Raw genomic sequence first — 16,206 nt, forward strand, 5'->3', positions numbered from 1 at the left:
ATATACATAATTTTATATATATATATATAAATAAATGCGGAGACAAAGAAACAGGTCCCTGAGACCTGTTTGGCTCAGTGGATAGAGCGTCGGCCTGCGGACTGAAAGGTCCCGGGTTCGATTCCGGTCGGGGGCATGTACCTGGGTTGCGGGCATATCCCCAGTGGGGGATGTGCAGGAGGCAGCTGGTCGATGTTTCTCTCTCATCAATGTTTCTAACTCTCTATCTCTCTCCCTTCCTCTCTGTAAAAAATCAATAAAATATATTTTTAAAAAAAGGAAACAGGTCACAAATGACAGAATGGAGGAAAGCAAACTACTGGATATAGAGTTCAAAACCACACTTATAAGGTTTTTCAAGAATTTTCTAGAAACTGCCGATAATTTAGTGATTCTCTCAATAAATCTAGTGAGACCCTCGAGGTTATGAAAAAGGACCAACTAGAAATTAAGCATACACTGACTGAAATAAAATATAACATACAGAGATCCAACAGCAGACTAGAGGATCACAAGAATCAAGTCAAAGATCTGAAATATGAAGAAAGAAAAAACACCCAACTGGAAAAACAAAAAAAAAGAATCCAAAAATATGAAGATAGTGTAAGGAGCCTCTGGGACAACTTCAAGCATATCAACATCCGAATTATAGGGGTGCCAGAAGAAGAGCGAGAGCAAGATATTGAAAACCTATTTGAAGAAATAATGACAGAAAAATTCCCCTACCTGGTGAAAGAAATAGACTTACAAGTCCAGGAATTGCAGATAACTCCAAACAAAAGGAATCCAAAGAGGATCACATCAAGACACATCATAATTAAAATGCCAAGGGCTAAAGACAAAGAGAGACTCTTAAAAGCAGCAAGAGAAAGAAACTCAGTTACCTACAAGGGAGTACCCATAGGACTGTCAGCAGATTTCTCAACAGAAACTTTGCAGGCCAGAAGGGAGTGGCAAGAAATATTCAAAGTGATGAATGCCAAGAACCTACAACCAAGATAACTTTACCCAGCAAAGCTATCATTCAGAATTGAAGGTCAGATAAAGAGCTTCACTGATAAGAAAAAGCTAAAGGAATTCATCACCACCAAACCAGTATTATATGAAATGCTGAAAGGTAACCTTTAAGAAGAGGAAGAAGAAAAAAAAGGTAAAGATACACATTATGAACAACAAATACACATCTATCAACAAGTGAATCTAAAAATCAAGTGAATAAATAATCTGATGAATAGAATAAACTGGTGAATATAACAGAATCAGGGGCATAGAAAGGGAGTAGACTGACTATTCTGCGGGAGGAGGGGTGTTGGGGGATGCGGGAAGAGACTGGACAAAAATCATACACCTATGGATGAGGACAGTGGGGGGCGGGGTGGGAACCAGGTGGAGGGGAGCTATTGGGGGGGGGGGGGAGAAAGAGGAACAACTGTAATAATCTGAACAATAAAGATTTAATTTAAAAAAATATCTCTCAAAAAAAAACCTAAAAAAAAAATCAAGGATGTAAGAAGAGGAGTGTGATTAGATACCAAGGATAAGGGGATTCTGGATAAGCTGGCTTTACAGGATTCTTTGGGAAAACTGGGCGTAGCAGGCCAAGGATAAGGCCTAGTCTAGATGAGGGCTCAAAAGGGCCGGACTGAAGTTTGCTCCAGGAACATGCCTGCCAAGGGGGAGTGAGGGCCTGAACTTGGTGGTGTAAGTCCACGGACCTTGCTGACCCTACATCTCCTGTGTCAGCGGTGGACAGCTACACCTCCTATGACCCAATCTGTCGGCAACTGTACACCCACGAAGCAGACTATGGCTGCATTCCAGCCTCAAATCAGACTGATCTCAAATCCGAGCGTGGACTCCCTTATCTGCTACACTGCGCCTCCAAGATACCAGCTTGCCTGGGGCTGCAGGGCGGGCCGGCGTGCACCTCCTGCGCGCCAATCACAGGCCGGCGCGCAGTGGCGCAAGCGCCAAGGGCCTGGGCGGGGCCTCAGCTCTCACCAGTCTCCGCCGACAGGCGGGCCTCCCACCGCCCTGATTGGCCTTCCGGAGATGACGTAGGCGCCCGCCTCGGCCAGTAGGAGCGGAGCCGGCGGGCCGGCGGGGTTTGGCGGAAGTGGTGTGGGAGCGGCGAGCCGGCAGCGCAGAGGAGCGGCGCAGCGTGGAGGACGAGGCCGGCGATGACGCGCTTCGCCCTGACTGTGGTCCGGCAGTGAGTATTGCTCTCGCAGGGAGCCTTTCCCCGCTGGTCACTGTGTGTTGTGGAGTGGGTGAGGGGGCCACTGGTCTGTCATCCTGTTTCTTCCTGCTTGCTCACCCCTCGCAGAGTTGGCTTGGACGGGCGATTTTCCAGGTGTTTTCGTACGTGCTGTTTCCTGTGACCCTTCCTCCCCCTCCCCTCCGGCAGCGCTGAGCCGGGGAGGCAGATGTTAATATCATCAGCCCCGTGGTGCAGAGGAGGTGAGGTCCGGACAAGTAAATGGCCGGGGTCCCCAGCAGTTAGTGCCAGAGCTAAAGCTGAAGAAAGACAACCTTGTCTCCAGGCTTCTCGGTGCACCGTTTTGCTCCCCAGCAGATTGCGAAGACTGCAGGCAGAATAGCTCGAGGGAGGCTATTTTTGATGCCGGCTACCTTTCGCTGTCCCGTCTCTCTGTCCCTGCAGTTCCTCCTCGTTTCCCGCTCGTTTGCCTGGGCAGTCAGCCCCACGGACATGTATCTGAGATGTATCTCTCCCCTCCAGAGGGTACATTACTGGGAGAGAAAAAGGGGCCCCGCCCTGGGCTCAGCCGACCGCATCACCCCGAACAGATATTTTTGTCCCAACATCACACGGAGCCAAATGCTGATATGTCTTTGTGTCTCTCATCTTTTCCCCTCTTTTCATTTATTTACCGACTGTTAGTGGGAAGTGAGATTCAGGGTGGTTAAGAGCACAGATTTTTCAAGCAAGATAGACCGAGGTAAGAATCGTGGCTCCGCCTAGAAGCCTCGTAACCTGGCCTTCCCTAAACTGACTTCATATTTCCGACCTCAGTTTCCTGATATATAAAACCTACCTCACTGGGTTAATGTGAGAATTAAGTGGGAGAAAAATAGAGTGTATAGCACAATGGCAGATAAGAAATATATCTGAGAATTAAATAACTTACCTTTCTATAAGGACAGCTCTAATAAAAATTGTTAATCCTCAAATATATATATATATATATATATATATATATATATATATATATATATAGTTTATCGGACAACATTTAGAGTAGGCACTATGTGCCAATGGACTGGGTTACATACATAAATAAGATGCCATTTTTAACTTCATGGAGCTCACAAGGAACGATAATGTGTTTTAATCTTGTCAAATGACTTTAACTGCTATCTCTTCTGTCCTTTTTTTAAAAATATATTTTAATTGATTTCAGAGGAAGGGAGAGGGCGAGAGAGATGGAAACATCAATGATGAGAGAGAACCATTGATCGGCTGCCCCCTGCACGCCCCACACTGGGGATCAAACCCGGGACCCTTCGGTCCACAGGCCAACCCTCTATCCACTGAACCAAACCGGCCGGGGCTGTCCTGTTCTTTTACAAGAAGAAATCTTGGGAATCACCTGAAATTGTCCCTTTGGGATTCACAGGATTTTAATTTTTAAAAAATATATCTTTTTATTGATTTCAGAGAGGAAGGAAGAGGGAGAGAGAGAGAAACATCAATGGTGAGAGAGAATCATTGACTGGCTGCACCCTGCACACACACTCCCCTCCCCTCATCACACACTCACACATACTGGGAATTGAGCGGGAAATCCTGGCATGTACCCTGACTGGGACTCAAACCACGACCCTCCTGGTTTATAGGCCGACGCTCAATCACTGAGCAACACCGACCGGGCTAGGATTCACAGCATCTTACTGACTAAACTAGGAATCGAATTCCTCCCTATCTCTTCTCTACCCTCTTCATTTATAGAATGTCTTATGACCATTGTATGACCTACTTAAGCTCATAAGCTGATCAGTAGCAGAACGGGAACTAGAGACCTGATTGCCCTTTCTGCTTGTGTTAGAGCACTTTCTGGCTCCCTGACCCAGCCAGCAGTGTCTGGCACATAATTGAAGCTCAGGATTTGTGGGAAATCTGGGTTAAAACACCTCTTGAAAAATCAGGTGATCCCTATTCAGATTCTTAATAAACAATAGTTATATGAAGGTGGATTTTTATCCCCTTCCTGATTCTTAAAAAAGGCTTGATTTTTTTAAATTGGACTCCTCACAGGATTCTATAGAAAACACGTGAAAAATACCTTAAGAAATTGTGTGTCAGGCACTATTGTAATTCTGACAACAATCCAATGAAGTAAGGATTGCTCCTCAGTTTGCAGATAAGGAACTGAGACTATGAGGGTATGTAACTTTAAAAAATGTATATTTTTATTAATTTCAGAGAGAGAGAGGGAGAGATAGAAACATCAATGATAGAGAATCATTGATCGGCTGCCTCCTGCATGCCCCCTACTGGGGGTTGAGCCCACATGCCCAGGCATGTGACCTTGACTGCCAAACCAGTTAGGACGAGGGCATATAACTTAGTTAAAGTCATATGTTGGGTTGGAGAGGCTGAATTTGAACCAAAGCAACATGACCCTACAGCCCAACCAACCCTCTTAACCACTGTACTCTTCTACATCCTATTTTATTGAATTAAAGACTAGTATTTGTAGGGTGTTTGAATACCACCAGCCATTTTAGAGGCTTTTTATTTTTCTTCATATACTTGTGAATAGTGATAAGAATAGTTTGCTTTGTTCTGTTATATTTGTGGGCAAGTGGAATGAAAGTGTTGAAACAATCTATAGGATTAGGGTAAGCTGCTCCCCTATCTGGACCATCTCTCTTTTCTCCTTTAGAATTCTCAAAGCTAAAAATTGATGATTCTTTCAGGAAAAGAAATGATTTCAAACTTGATTGATAATTACCATACTTAAATATAATGACTCTTTTTAAAAATATATATATTTTATTGATTTTTTACAGAGAGGAAGGGAGAGGGATAGAGAGTTAGAAACATCGATGAGAGAGAAACATTGATCAGCTGCCTCCTGCACACCTCCTACTGGGGATGTGCCCACAACCAAGGTACATGCCCTTGACCGGAATCGAACCTGGGACCTTTCAGTCTGCAGGCCAACACTCTATCCCTGAGCCAAACTGGTTAGGGCAAATATAATGACTCTTATGGGAGTCAGCAAGATTGGATTATTTAGCACAGTATTGGGAATAGGCACTTGAGTTTCTATTACCTGATTCTGTATAACTATAAGATAAACACCTTGAAACTGATGGCATGATCAATATTTTTTTGAGTTGGATTATTTTATTGAACAGTGCCTCTTCAGGTAATGCAAGAAAACTTTAAGAAAGCAATTTAAGTTCAACCAAATCCCTTATGAATCTTGTGCTGTTTCTGTATATGTGTGTTTACTATTCTTCATCATACTTGGAAGTGAAAGTACCTTGTGTATCATTTTTGGAATAGAATGCCCAAGATTTCAAACTTCAAGTCTACTGATATTATTAAACTGTAACTTCTCATTATCTTATAGCAAAGCATTGCTGAAAACTCCAGTGTGTGTTGGCATTTCCATCACCTACACTATATATTGAAGCCCCCAGTTCCCTTGACATGTTATTTGTAGGTGTTTGCAACCATTTGCCTGCAGACCATCCATTTCACTTCCAGTTTTAACTGGCTCTTAAAATTAAAATTTTTTTTACAAACTAAATTTAATTTACTTGAATGACTTAAAGGTAATGGATTACTAAAGTTTTTGATAGCAAAACTGATGTTTTTCTTACTCTACCTCTAGCATCAGTTAGCTTGCTTTTTGTTGATGTTGGTTTAAAACAGCGGTTCTCAACCTGTGGGTCGCGACCATTGGAAAACACATATAGCATATCAGATATTTACATTACAATTCATAGCAGTAGCAAACTCTGCATAATTACAGTTATGAAGTAGCAACGAAAATAATTTTGTGGTTGGGGGTCACCACAACATGAGGAACTGTATTAAAGGGTCGCAGCATTAGGAAGGTTGAGAACCACTGGTGAAAAAAAAACAAGCAAAAATAAACATGAAATCACCTGTAAACTTTTATAAAGATAACATATAATTGTTATGTTATTGTGATATTTGCTTTCTGGGGATTGATCATAGCCTTTGCACCCAGAATTAATTCTGTATATAAACAAATATATCACAGATTGAGATATTAGGTTCTTTTTCCCCTCAAATACCCAGGGAATATCTCCATGTTACTAGCCCTTGGAATCTTTTATATTTTCACTTAATTATGGAGAGGAATTAGAATAAAACTGTACTCATGATTAAATATCAGGTGAGGCTTTACATTTCCATGTATGCTAAAGCATATCTATTTGAAAACTTGCCCCAAATGTATACTAATTTCCTACTATTTGTCTCTCGTGTCTGTTGAATTTGAATTCTTTAAAGGGATATGCTTAGGAAATTAAGCTTTCTATGTGATTTCTGAAGAAATGCCAAAGAATGTAAGCCCGAACTAATAAAGTCAAATACCTGTTAAAGTGAACAGTGTGATAATCTATGAAATGAATGATGCCTATTTGTAGGGCCTATAAATGGCTGGTCATAAGACCTCACCTCTTGGCAGAAGCATTTGAATTCTTGCAGAGTCGGGTGTTGCGTTTTGGAAATGGATCACACTGCAGATTTTGAAAATGAGTGGTGTTAGTCCTGACTCCTTCAAAATATATTCCTCTGACCTTTCAGCTCCCTTCATCTTCTCTGTGCTGTCACAGCCAAACTTGGTTAAGTGAAGTTTAATAGTAAAACTATTTTAGTCACCTACTTTTCTTTTCCACTTCCCAAGCAAACTAATGTTAAATACTTGCTTCAAGGATTTATACAGACCTCTCGATAAAGCTGATAAAAGCTGTAAAACTAAATATTTATGAACGTTTTTAGAAAAAAATTCTATTTCTAGATTCCTACTCTATAGTGTTTATAAAATGATTTGATGGCAGAAGTGACCAACAGAATGCCAGTGATTGTTAATGAAGCAGCAATGTCTGCAGCAGTTTCTGCCCTTCAGTATATTAGAGCTATTTTTTCTCCTTTCACTAAAAATGGCTAGATGGAGGGGCAGTATCATTACAAAATTATCACAATACTTGGGATTCCATTTTTTACAGGATGACTTCTTTTTTTTGCACTAGAGGAAAAAGATGGATTTAAAACTCTGCACCTTGCTTTTTCTACTTAATAATATATATTGGTGATTTTTCTATATCTTCACATACAATCTCTCTCTTTTTAGGGGACATACTATTCCATTATGTAGGTATACCACTGTTTGTAAGGCAACCAGAACTTTGTTAATGGACATGTAGGTTATTTACCATCTTTTGCTATTAGAAGTCTATAATAATAAAATGTAATATGCAAATCGACCGAATGGCTGAACAGTGGAATGAAAAAACAACATGCAGAAGACTACATATTGTAAGAGACAATCCTATCTAATAAAAGAGAAACATGGTAATTAGCCGTAACTTCGCTACCCTTCCCATTGGCTAATCAGGGTGATATGCAAATTAACTGCCAGCCAAGATGGCGGCTGGCAGCCAGGCAACTGACGCGAACAGGAGGCTTGCTTGCTCCAGTCACGGAGGAAGCCAACATTCCCCACCTGCCGCTGCTGGGCTCTGAGCTGCTCTCTAAGAAACATTGTTACAAATACAGAAGCTAAACAAAACCCCAGAAACCTGCTTTCAGTCAGCCGGATCTCAGAGCTGGAGTCGCAACAAAGTTTCAAATATAGAAGTAAACAAAGCACAGAAACCTGCTTTCAGCAGCCGAGGTCTGAGCTAAAGCCGACTCTCAGCTCCAGTGACAGCCATAGAAGGTAAATAAATCCCAGAATTAAAAAAAAAAGGAAAAAGGAGAGGTTGGGAGGAGCTTCAGTCACCCGCCAGCCATAAAATGGCCCTCAGCCTCTCACCCAGACTGGCCAGGCACCCCAGTGGGGATCCCCACCCTGAGTGGGGTGTGACCAGCTGCAAACAGCCATCATCCCCTCACCCAGGCTGGCCAGGCACCCCAGTGGGGACCCCCACCCTAAAGGGGCTGTGGCCAGCCTGCAAACAGTCATCAGCGCCTCACCCAGGCCGACCAGGCACCCCAGCGGGGATCCCCCACCCTGAAGGGGCTGTGGCCAGCCTGTAAACAGCCATCAGCCACTCACCCAGGCTGGCCAGGCACCCAAGCGGGACCCGCACCCTGATCCAAGACACCCTTCAGGGCAAACCAGCCAGCCCCCACCCATGCATCAGGCATATAATAAAAGGGTAATATGCAAATTGACCCTAACAGCAGAACGACTGGGAATGATTGGTCACCATGACACACATTGACCACCTGGGGGCCGATGCTCAATGCAGGAGCTGCCCCTTGGTGGTCAGTGCACTCCCACAGGGGGAGCTCTGCTCAGCCACAAGCCAGGCTGATGGCTGCCAGCACAGCAGTGATGGCGGGAGCCTCTCCCACCTCCTCAGCAGCACTAAGGATGTCCAACTGCAGCTTAGGCCTGCTCACCGCTGGCAAGTAGACATCCCTCGAGGGCTCCTGGGCTGCCAGAGGGATGTCTGACTGCCAGCTTAGGTCTGTTCCCCTAGGGAGCGGGCCTAAGCCAGCAAGTGGACATCCCCTGAGGGGTCCCAGACTGCGAGGGGGCACAGGCCGTGCTGAGGGACCCCCCCCTCCCCGAGTGCACAAATTTTTGTGCACCGGGCCTCTAGTTCATTATAAAGTTCAACAATAGCTAAAGTAACCTATGCTCTACACCGGTGGGAAAGCTATAAAGAAAGGCAAGTAAAGGAGCATCCAGATGTCCACATAATGGATCCTCTGTGGGTGGAGGACATTGTGATGGAAAAGGGTCTAGGAGGCTGGCAGTGATCTGTTAACGTGGGTAATATTATATGAGTGTTGGTTTTATTTGTTTATATTGTTTATTTTACAGTTTTTAAAAGATTAGAGAAATGCATTGTTACATTTTTTTATTTTTGTAAACCTCTGTCCAAGCCTCTATAAAGCTCTTATAATTATTGAGTGCTTATTAAAAGCTATGCAGTATTCTAAACACTTTAACTCTATTCACTCAGGTATCACAAGAGTCATGTGAGATAGAGGCTGTTGCTATCTATCCTATTTAACAGAGGACAAACTGAAACACTTGACCCAAACCCAGCTCCTAGAGCCCAAGCAGTTTTGTTCCTGTGCCTGATTTATGGCAATGAAGTTTACTTCAAAGATTTTCACTTCTCATTGACATGGAGGGATATAAATAGGGGGCTGTAGACATTTGGTTCTAAATGAGAAATCATTTGTTCTGAAGAAACATTTTTACTGTTTTTACCTCCTATTCCCAATTCTATGTCCAGAGTCCACACAGAACAAGGGCAGACCCTGAGCATCTGTGTCTCCAGTGCCTTGCACTGTTTTGCATGTAGAAAGAGCTCAAGGAAGCTTCAGCTGAATTCTCCTGACAGCTTTTTGTGTATTTGATGGTGGCTTTAACTGTAGTTCTGTCCTATCACTCAGTCTTGTCCATGTAACCCTGCCTTCTTCCCAATTGACTGTTATTTTGTGACAAAGTTTCCAGTCCTTTCACCCTACTCTTGCTTCAAAATTGTTGTGTGTTTTTTTTCTCATTCTTAAACATGTATTACTCAAACCCCACTTCTTCAGTGTGGTCTGCAGACAGTTGTCAGCACTACAGAGTGGAACATCTTGAGAAAACCTAGGTCCTAGGAGAAGGCAGGGGTCTGAAGATTTGTACGTTCCCCTCCGCCCCCCCCCCCCCACTCTATTCTCAGTCCTGGACTTGCTCATCCTGTTCAGCAGTGGACAGACTGACCTTCATATTTGAGTTCTGCCTGGGAAAATTGTTTTGGTCAACATACTTCTATTAACAAGAATATTTAACAAGAGTAATATATACACATACATTTTTAACAGAATTTCCCATCTGCAGTTCACTTAAGATTGATTCGTGATCTATACATTTTAATTTGGGCAGTGTGAAATTCTTAGCTTATCAATTAAATACATTAAATGATTGCAAATATTCATTTAGAATAAATTTTACAGATTAGATTATGAAGTATGTTGCAAGGTTCATGTGCTATCTTTGTGAATAGCATTACCTTTGATTGCTGATTTTTTTTCTCATCTTAAAAATAACCTAATTTATTAATAAAGGTGTTTTTTTTCCCCCCCACCATCCTCTCTACTTTAGTGGACAAACAAGATTAAACAAGGAGAAAGTAATTCAAGGTTGGTATATTATTATTTTTGCTTTCTTCTTTAGTGTTAATGTGATATGGGAGTTAGTTGGGTCTTGTGGGGCAGGGTGGATGGGCTCAGCCCTGTGTTATGAGCTGGGATTACAGAATTAAAGCATTATAGCCACAGAAATATGATCAGAGCAGATGGTAACCAAGGACTCTCAAGTGAGCTGTATGTAAAGAGTGGTATTCCACGTTGTTTGTGGGTAGCTTCAAGTGGCCCAGGCAGCTGATAAAACCGTCTTAAAATATAACTGCCCGGATTTAAGATGATTTTATATTTGGAAACAAAGTTTACTGGCTGATGCTAATGGTGTTTTTCTGCTAAGATTTCAATTTTAGTAATAACAAAGAGGATTAAAAAAGAACTTTCTCACTTTATTCTGAACAGATTGTCCCTCCCTTCTTGTGGTAATTTAGACTCAGATCTTTTAATCTCCCTAATGATCTGGCTAGTCTGGCTTTTAAAGAATATTTTGGTGGACGTTCAGCCAGATTATAAAAGCATTTTGTTTAATTTTTTTGGTTAGGGACATCTGGGGTTGGCAGGAACTGATTTTCATACCCAGTGTGCTTGACTCCCTCTACTGGGTACTAATCTGATAGTTAAATGAACCTTTGTTTTCCAATGACTTGTGTCCACACCAGGTTATTCTTTGGACTCATGTCCCTGACTACCTTGTCCTTCATTCCATTTCACGTTGACAATGGAACATGAATAAAAGCTTTTGTGTTCACACTTGTTTTGTAAGGCTTCTTTTGTGTGTTTTGTTATTTTTCCTAATTTGGTAAGTTAGATGCTTAGTTCTTGAAGTTATACCCTCTCCCCCGCCCCCTTTTTTAAGCATTCCAGGCTTATATATTTGGAAGTACTATTTTGGTTGCATACCTACAGCTTTGATTTGTAGCAATTTTGTAAGTATTCAGTACGAAGTATCTTAAATTTCCATTTTGATTTCTTTATTGACCTATCAGTTATCTATTAAATTTCCCAATAGCTGGGCTTGCTTTGTTGTTCTTCATCTTTTATGATTCACTTCCAGTGTAATTGCATGTTCTGGCAGCATGATTTATTTGATAATATTTACTTGAAATTTGTTAAAATGGTTGGTTTTTATAAATCTACCATTGCATGCTTGAGAAAAATCTATGTTTTCCAATTGTTGGGTTTGGAGTTATATATCAAATAATCAACCTTGAGGGTCTTTTGTTGTTGTTCAAATCTCCTATACTTTACTAATTTGTAAGTTTACTAATTTGCCAGTATGACCTAAATATCAGTTTATGAATAAGACATGTTATATTTCTGACTGTGATGGACAAGTCATCCTTTAGTACCTGAACTGGCATAATGTGTGCTTTTATGTTCTGCCTTTATATAGTTAGAGACTATGTTATCAGGCACATGCAAATTCAAAAATTGTTATATGTTCCTAGTGAATTGGATCACCACTTATTTATAGTAATGCTCACAATCCTTACTAAGACTTTTGTCATAAAGTCCTGCATTTCTGAGAGTAGTATAGCTACTCTGTTTTGGGGTTGGAATTTGCCTGGTATGTAAATATATTTTTCCATCCTTTCCTTTAAACCTTTCTGTGTACTGATGTCTTAAGTGTTATTACCTCATAAATACTAGGTAACTGATTTTGATTCTTCTTTTAAAAAAATACAATCTGTCTTTTAATTGGCAAGAGCAGTCTATTTGCTTTTATTCTGGTTGCTGATATGTGGAATGTTAATGTCAGTGGTGCATGGGCAGGCTAAACAGCCATCTCAGATGATGAATAAAGAAAAATTGAATTTATTTAAGGAAAAGGGGTTGGAGGAGGGGGATATCCAAAGGGAAGAGCTACACAGCACTGAGCCAAAGGGTATTGGGTCCATGCTGACAGCAAAAATATACTTAGGACAGTAAAACAAGGAAGGGCATAGACGAATCAACAGGAAAGCCTAGGCTGGGCTGTTTTGGTTCACTGCGAAGTCAGAGAAAAGGGGGCCTTGTAGAGAGGTTCAGTGGGTTAGCCAGGGACAAGCTGCCATTGCCAATTGCTCTCCTGGTTGTAAATCTCATGGGGCCCCTTAAAAGTTAGGGGATACTTGCCTGTGGGGGAAGGAGACGGGGGTGGGAATGGCACGGGCATGCTCCTTGGAGGGAGAGCATGCACCGGATCCTTTGTCTTGATGTATTTGTCTCTCTCTTGCAGATGGAAATCTTAGGGGAGGTCTCAGGCGAGAGTCAAAAGAATATTCATCAGCTCTACCCAGTGTGCTCTTTCAGGACAGGGGGTCATTAGTCAGTGTAGGTGGTCTCAGGCAAACAAGGGGTCACTTGTCTGGTCTTGCTGCTTTTCTGGGCCTGGAGCTGAAATATAACTGAAGCCTAGATATTATCCTTAGGAAGGAAAGGTCTGTGGGTCTAAGCCACCTGACGAGTGATATGCTAGGGGAGGATAGTTATCCTGAGGGCGAGGTTTGTGTTTTCCTTATCCAACCCCTTCTCACCTTCCCTACTGGCTTTGAAATGATAAGCCATTTCTATTCTTTTAATGGCTAACAGTGTTCTTTAAATTTTTACCATTCATGCTTAATAAAATATAAGATTAATATTCACTCTCTTGAAAAATACAAAGACCTTATGTTACTTTTGTTTAGTATTTTAGTCCTGTCCTTTTTAACTACAGGCCGTAGCTATTATTGTTCAATTTGTTATTTAGACAGTGTTTGTTTAGATTTACATGTATATCTACCAGTTCCTCTTATCATTTCTTTTATATCCCAGACCTTCACTCCTAAGTATCTTCTTCAAAAGCGCCCCTAGTGCAGACTGGTTAATGGCAAAGATAGTTTCAGTTGTTTCTCTTCTAGACAGTTCTGGTTCTAGTCTGTGTAGTTGCTTTTAGTCTATCAGTGGTCGGCAAACTCATTAGTCAGCAGAGCCAAGTATCAACAGTACAACGATTGAAATTTATTTTGAGAGCCAAATTTTTTAAACTTAAACTCTATAGGTAGGTACATTGTTATGAACTTAATTAGGGTACTCCTAAGGCTTAGGAAGAGCCACACTCAAGGGGCCAAAGAGCTGCATGTGGCTCACGAGCCGCAGTTTGCCAACTACGGGTCTAGGTAATTTTAGAATGACAGTTCTCTTAGCACCTGGGAGATATTATTCTGTTGCTTTTTGGTTTTTATTGTTTCTCTTCAGAAGTCTTCTCTCAGCCAAATGGTGTTCCATGGTAGGTAATTTGTCTTTCTCTGAAACTACTTTTAAAATCTTCTTTGATTTTGGTATTCTAGTTTATCTTAATATATATATATATATATATATATATATATATATATATATATATATACACACACACACACACACACACTAGAAGGCCCGTGCACAAAAATTTGTGCACTGGCAGGGAAGGAGGGTCCCTCAGCCCAACCTGTGCCCTCTCACGGATCATGCTGCCGATCGCCCTGCCCACTCTGCCCACCCCGCCCAAGACACCACAGGCCCAGATCCCGCGCTAGGGCGAGCGGCTGCTCAGATCCTGCTGCCGCCCGCCCAAGACACGGCAGGCCTGGATCTCAGCTTGGGCGGCCCAGCGGGATCTGCCTGCAGTATGCAAATTAGCCGCCATCTTTGTTGGCGGTTAATTTGCATATCTTGCTGATTAGCCCATGGGAGGCATAGTGGAGGTACGGTTAACTTCAGTGTTTGTCTACTATTAGATAGGATAGGATTTAAAAATGTTTTTTCTGCTTGATTACATTGTATTTCATTTATCTGTGGGTTTCTTGAAAATTCTCAACTATCATTTTTCCTATATAATAAAAGCCTAATATGCTAAGTGTCCGGTTGGCCGTTCAACCAATCAAAACATCATATGCTAATGATATGCTGGGGCAGTTCAACCGCTCGCTATGACGTGCACTGACCACCAGGGGGCAGTCGACCAGTTGCTATGACATTTACTGACCACCAGGAGCGGGGGAAATGCTCTGACTGGTAGGTTAGCTTGCTGCTGGGGTCCGGCAGATCAGGACTGAGCGAGATGGGCTGGACACGCCCTGGAGCCCTCTCGCAGTCCCTCCCCAGCTGGCCAACAACCTATGTCCCTCCCCGGCCCCGATCATGCACTGGTGGGGTCCCTTGGCCTGGCTTGCACCCTCTCACAATCCGGGATCCCTCAGGAGCTAGGCCAGGCTGAGGGATCCCACTGGTGCACGAATTTGTGCACTGGGCCTCTAGTCTCTTCATAGTTAGGAATTTTCATTTTTTCTGTCAAGCCTCTAATAGATCGGAGATGCGTTCCATCTATATCCAGCCTGTATTCTGGGTATGAATTCAGGCCTGTCTTGGAGTTTATTAAGTCACTTTGCAACTGGATCTCCCTTTATCCATTGAGGAAATTTTTTTCTCCTTCAGGGATTTTATTTTTCATTATTAAAAGATCTATTTGGTTCTTTTAGAAGGCTATCTGATAGTCTTTTGTTTTTTTTGTTTGTTTTTGGTGATCACATTTATTGGAAGAGTTGGAGAAAAATAAAAATGCCATTTAGCTTAAGAATTTGTGAGTTATGTGCAAATAAACTCATTTCAGGAGCAGAAGAATCCTTGGTCATTTCTTTATATCAAAATTTACACAGGTTTCTCTTGAATATCTTCTACCTTTAAAGATGCAATCATATAAAGTCTCCTAATTTCCGCACAGGGTATATTCTTTGTTTCAACCAACTCTTAATGGAGGGGCAGCCTGCACAACACCATCTTCCTGGACAAAAAGCATTGGAATATTCCGTTTTGTTGATTTATATATCTCTTCATATGTTTCTTCATCAATTTCTGTAGTAGTCACAGTTTCTTCCACATCTTCCAATATCATATTTTAATGTTGATCATAAGCATGTAATCTACCTTGAAGCTCTCTGTCATTTCACATTTTCATATGAATTCGCTCATCCAGGCTGAGCCTGATAAGATCCAGGGGCTCTTCTACAGTGTTGGTAGTTTGTTGCTGCTCCACATCATCCACCATGTTTCAAACCTTATTTGGTAGTTTTTTATGAGTTTGTGTTTGCTCATTTTTGTCATTCTGCCTTAATCTTATTTTATAGTCTGTATTTTCTGATTTCAATGTTAGAAGTGTTACTGGTTCTAAATCTGTTATGATTTTTATGACTTCCATTCATGATGGATTAATTTCTTGTGAGATTAAGTCTTTGACTAAACTATTATTTGCTCTAAATTAATAGAAAACTTGTTAGCCTTTATTGAGAACTAGAGGCCCGGTGCACAAAATTTGTGTGTGTGGGGGGGAGTGGCACGGTCCCTCAGCCCAGCCTGTACCCTCTCCAATCTGGGACATCCATCCCTCTTGCAATCCAGGACTGCTAGCTCCTAATTGCTCACCTGCCTGCCTGCCTGATTGCCCCTAACCTCCTCTGCCTTGGCCCCCGCCACCGTGGCTTTGTCTGGAAGGATGTCCGGAAGATGTCCAGTCTAATCTGGTCTAATTAGCATATTACCCTTTTATTAGTATAGATGATTTGCTCTGAAAAGAATTTGCATTTTATTTTACTGCTGACCTGAAATTGCATTAGCCTCCCTTTCAGGATCCCTGATTTCCAGGAATATTCAGTGCAGTTCTCCAGTTCTCCCACCTTGCTGTGTCAGTCAGCCTTCCCCCCCACCCCACCCCCTGCCCCACCCCTGTGCTAATATCACAGCAACACCATTTTCTTATGCTCAGGGTTTTTTGGATTCTTTTGCTTTGTCTCCTGGAGATTTTCTTTTTCCTTATATCCTGTGAGCCCAGGAATGCA

The 16,206-nt window shown here is 42.0% G+C and overlaps 1 protein-coding gene and 1 pseudogene across 4 annotated transcripts in view; one reads left to right on the top strand and one right to left on the bottom strand.

Annotated features, from left to right (window-relative positions):
- The first annotated feature begins 2,072 nt into the window (after window positions 1-2,072).
- The window catches only part of TIGAR (TP53 induced glycolysis regulatory phosphatase), a 29,723-nt gene continuing 15,589 nt past the window's right edge, over window positions 2,073-16,206 (top strand). For all 3 annotated transcript variants that reach the window (XR_013995482.1, XR_013995483.1, XM_081082366.1), the window contains exons 1-2: window positions 2,073-2,212; window positions 10,341-10,378. Coding sequence is in view for 1 of the 3 variants with exons in the window: in XM_081082366.1 (XP_080938492.1) it covers window positions 2,181-2,212; window positions 10,341-10,378 (70 nt within the window). In the remaining 2 variants the exon portion in view is untranslated. The remainder of the gene's footprint in view (window positions 2,213-10,340; window positions 10,379-16,206) is intronic.
- On the bottom strand, window positions 15,111-15,419 carry LOC308514131 (U6 snRNA-associated Sm-like protein LSm3; annotated as a pseudogene). The gene has a single exon. The product of its transcript is annotated as a U6 snRNA-associated Sm-like protein LSm3 (transcript).

The sequence above is a fragment of the Myotis nattereri genome (assembly GCF_964212035.1).
Source record: "Myotis nattereri genome assembly, chromosome: 2".
Taxonomy (NCBI): Eukaryota; Metazoa; Chordata; class Mammalia; order Chiroptera; family Vespertilionidae; genus Myotis; species Myotis nattereri.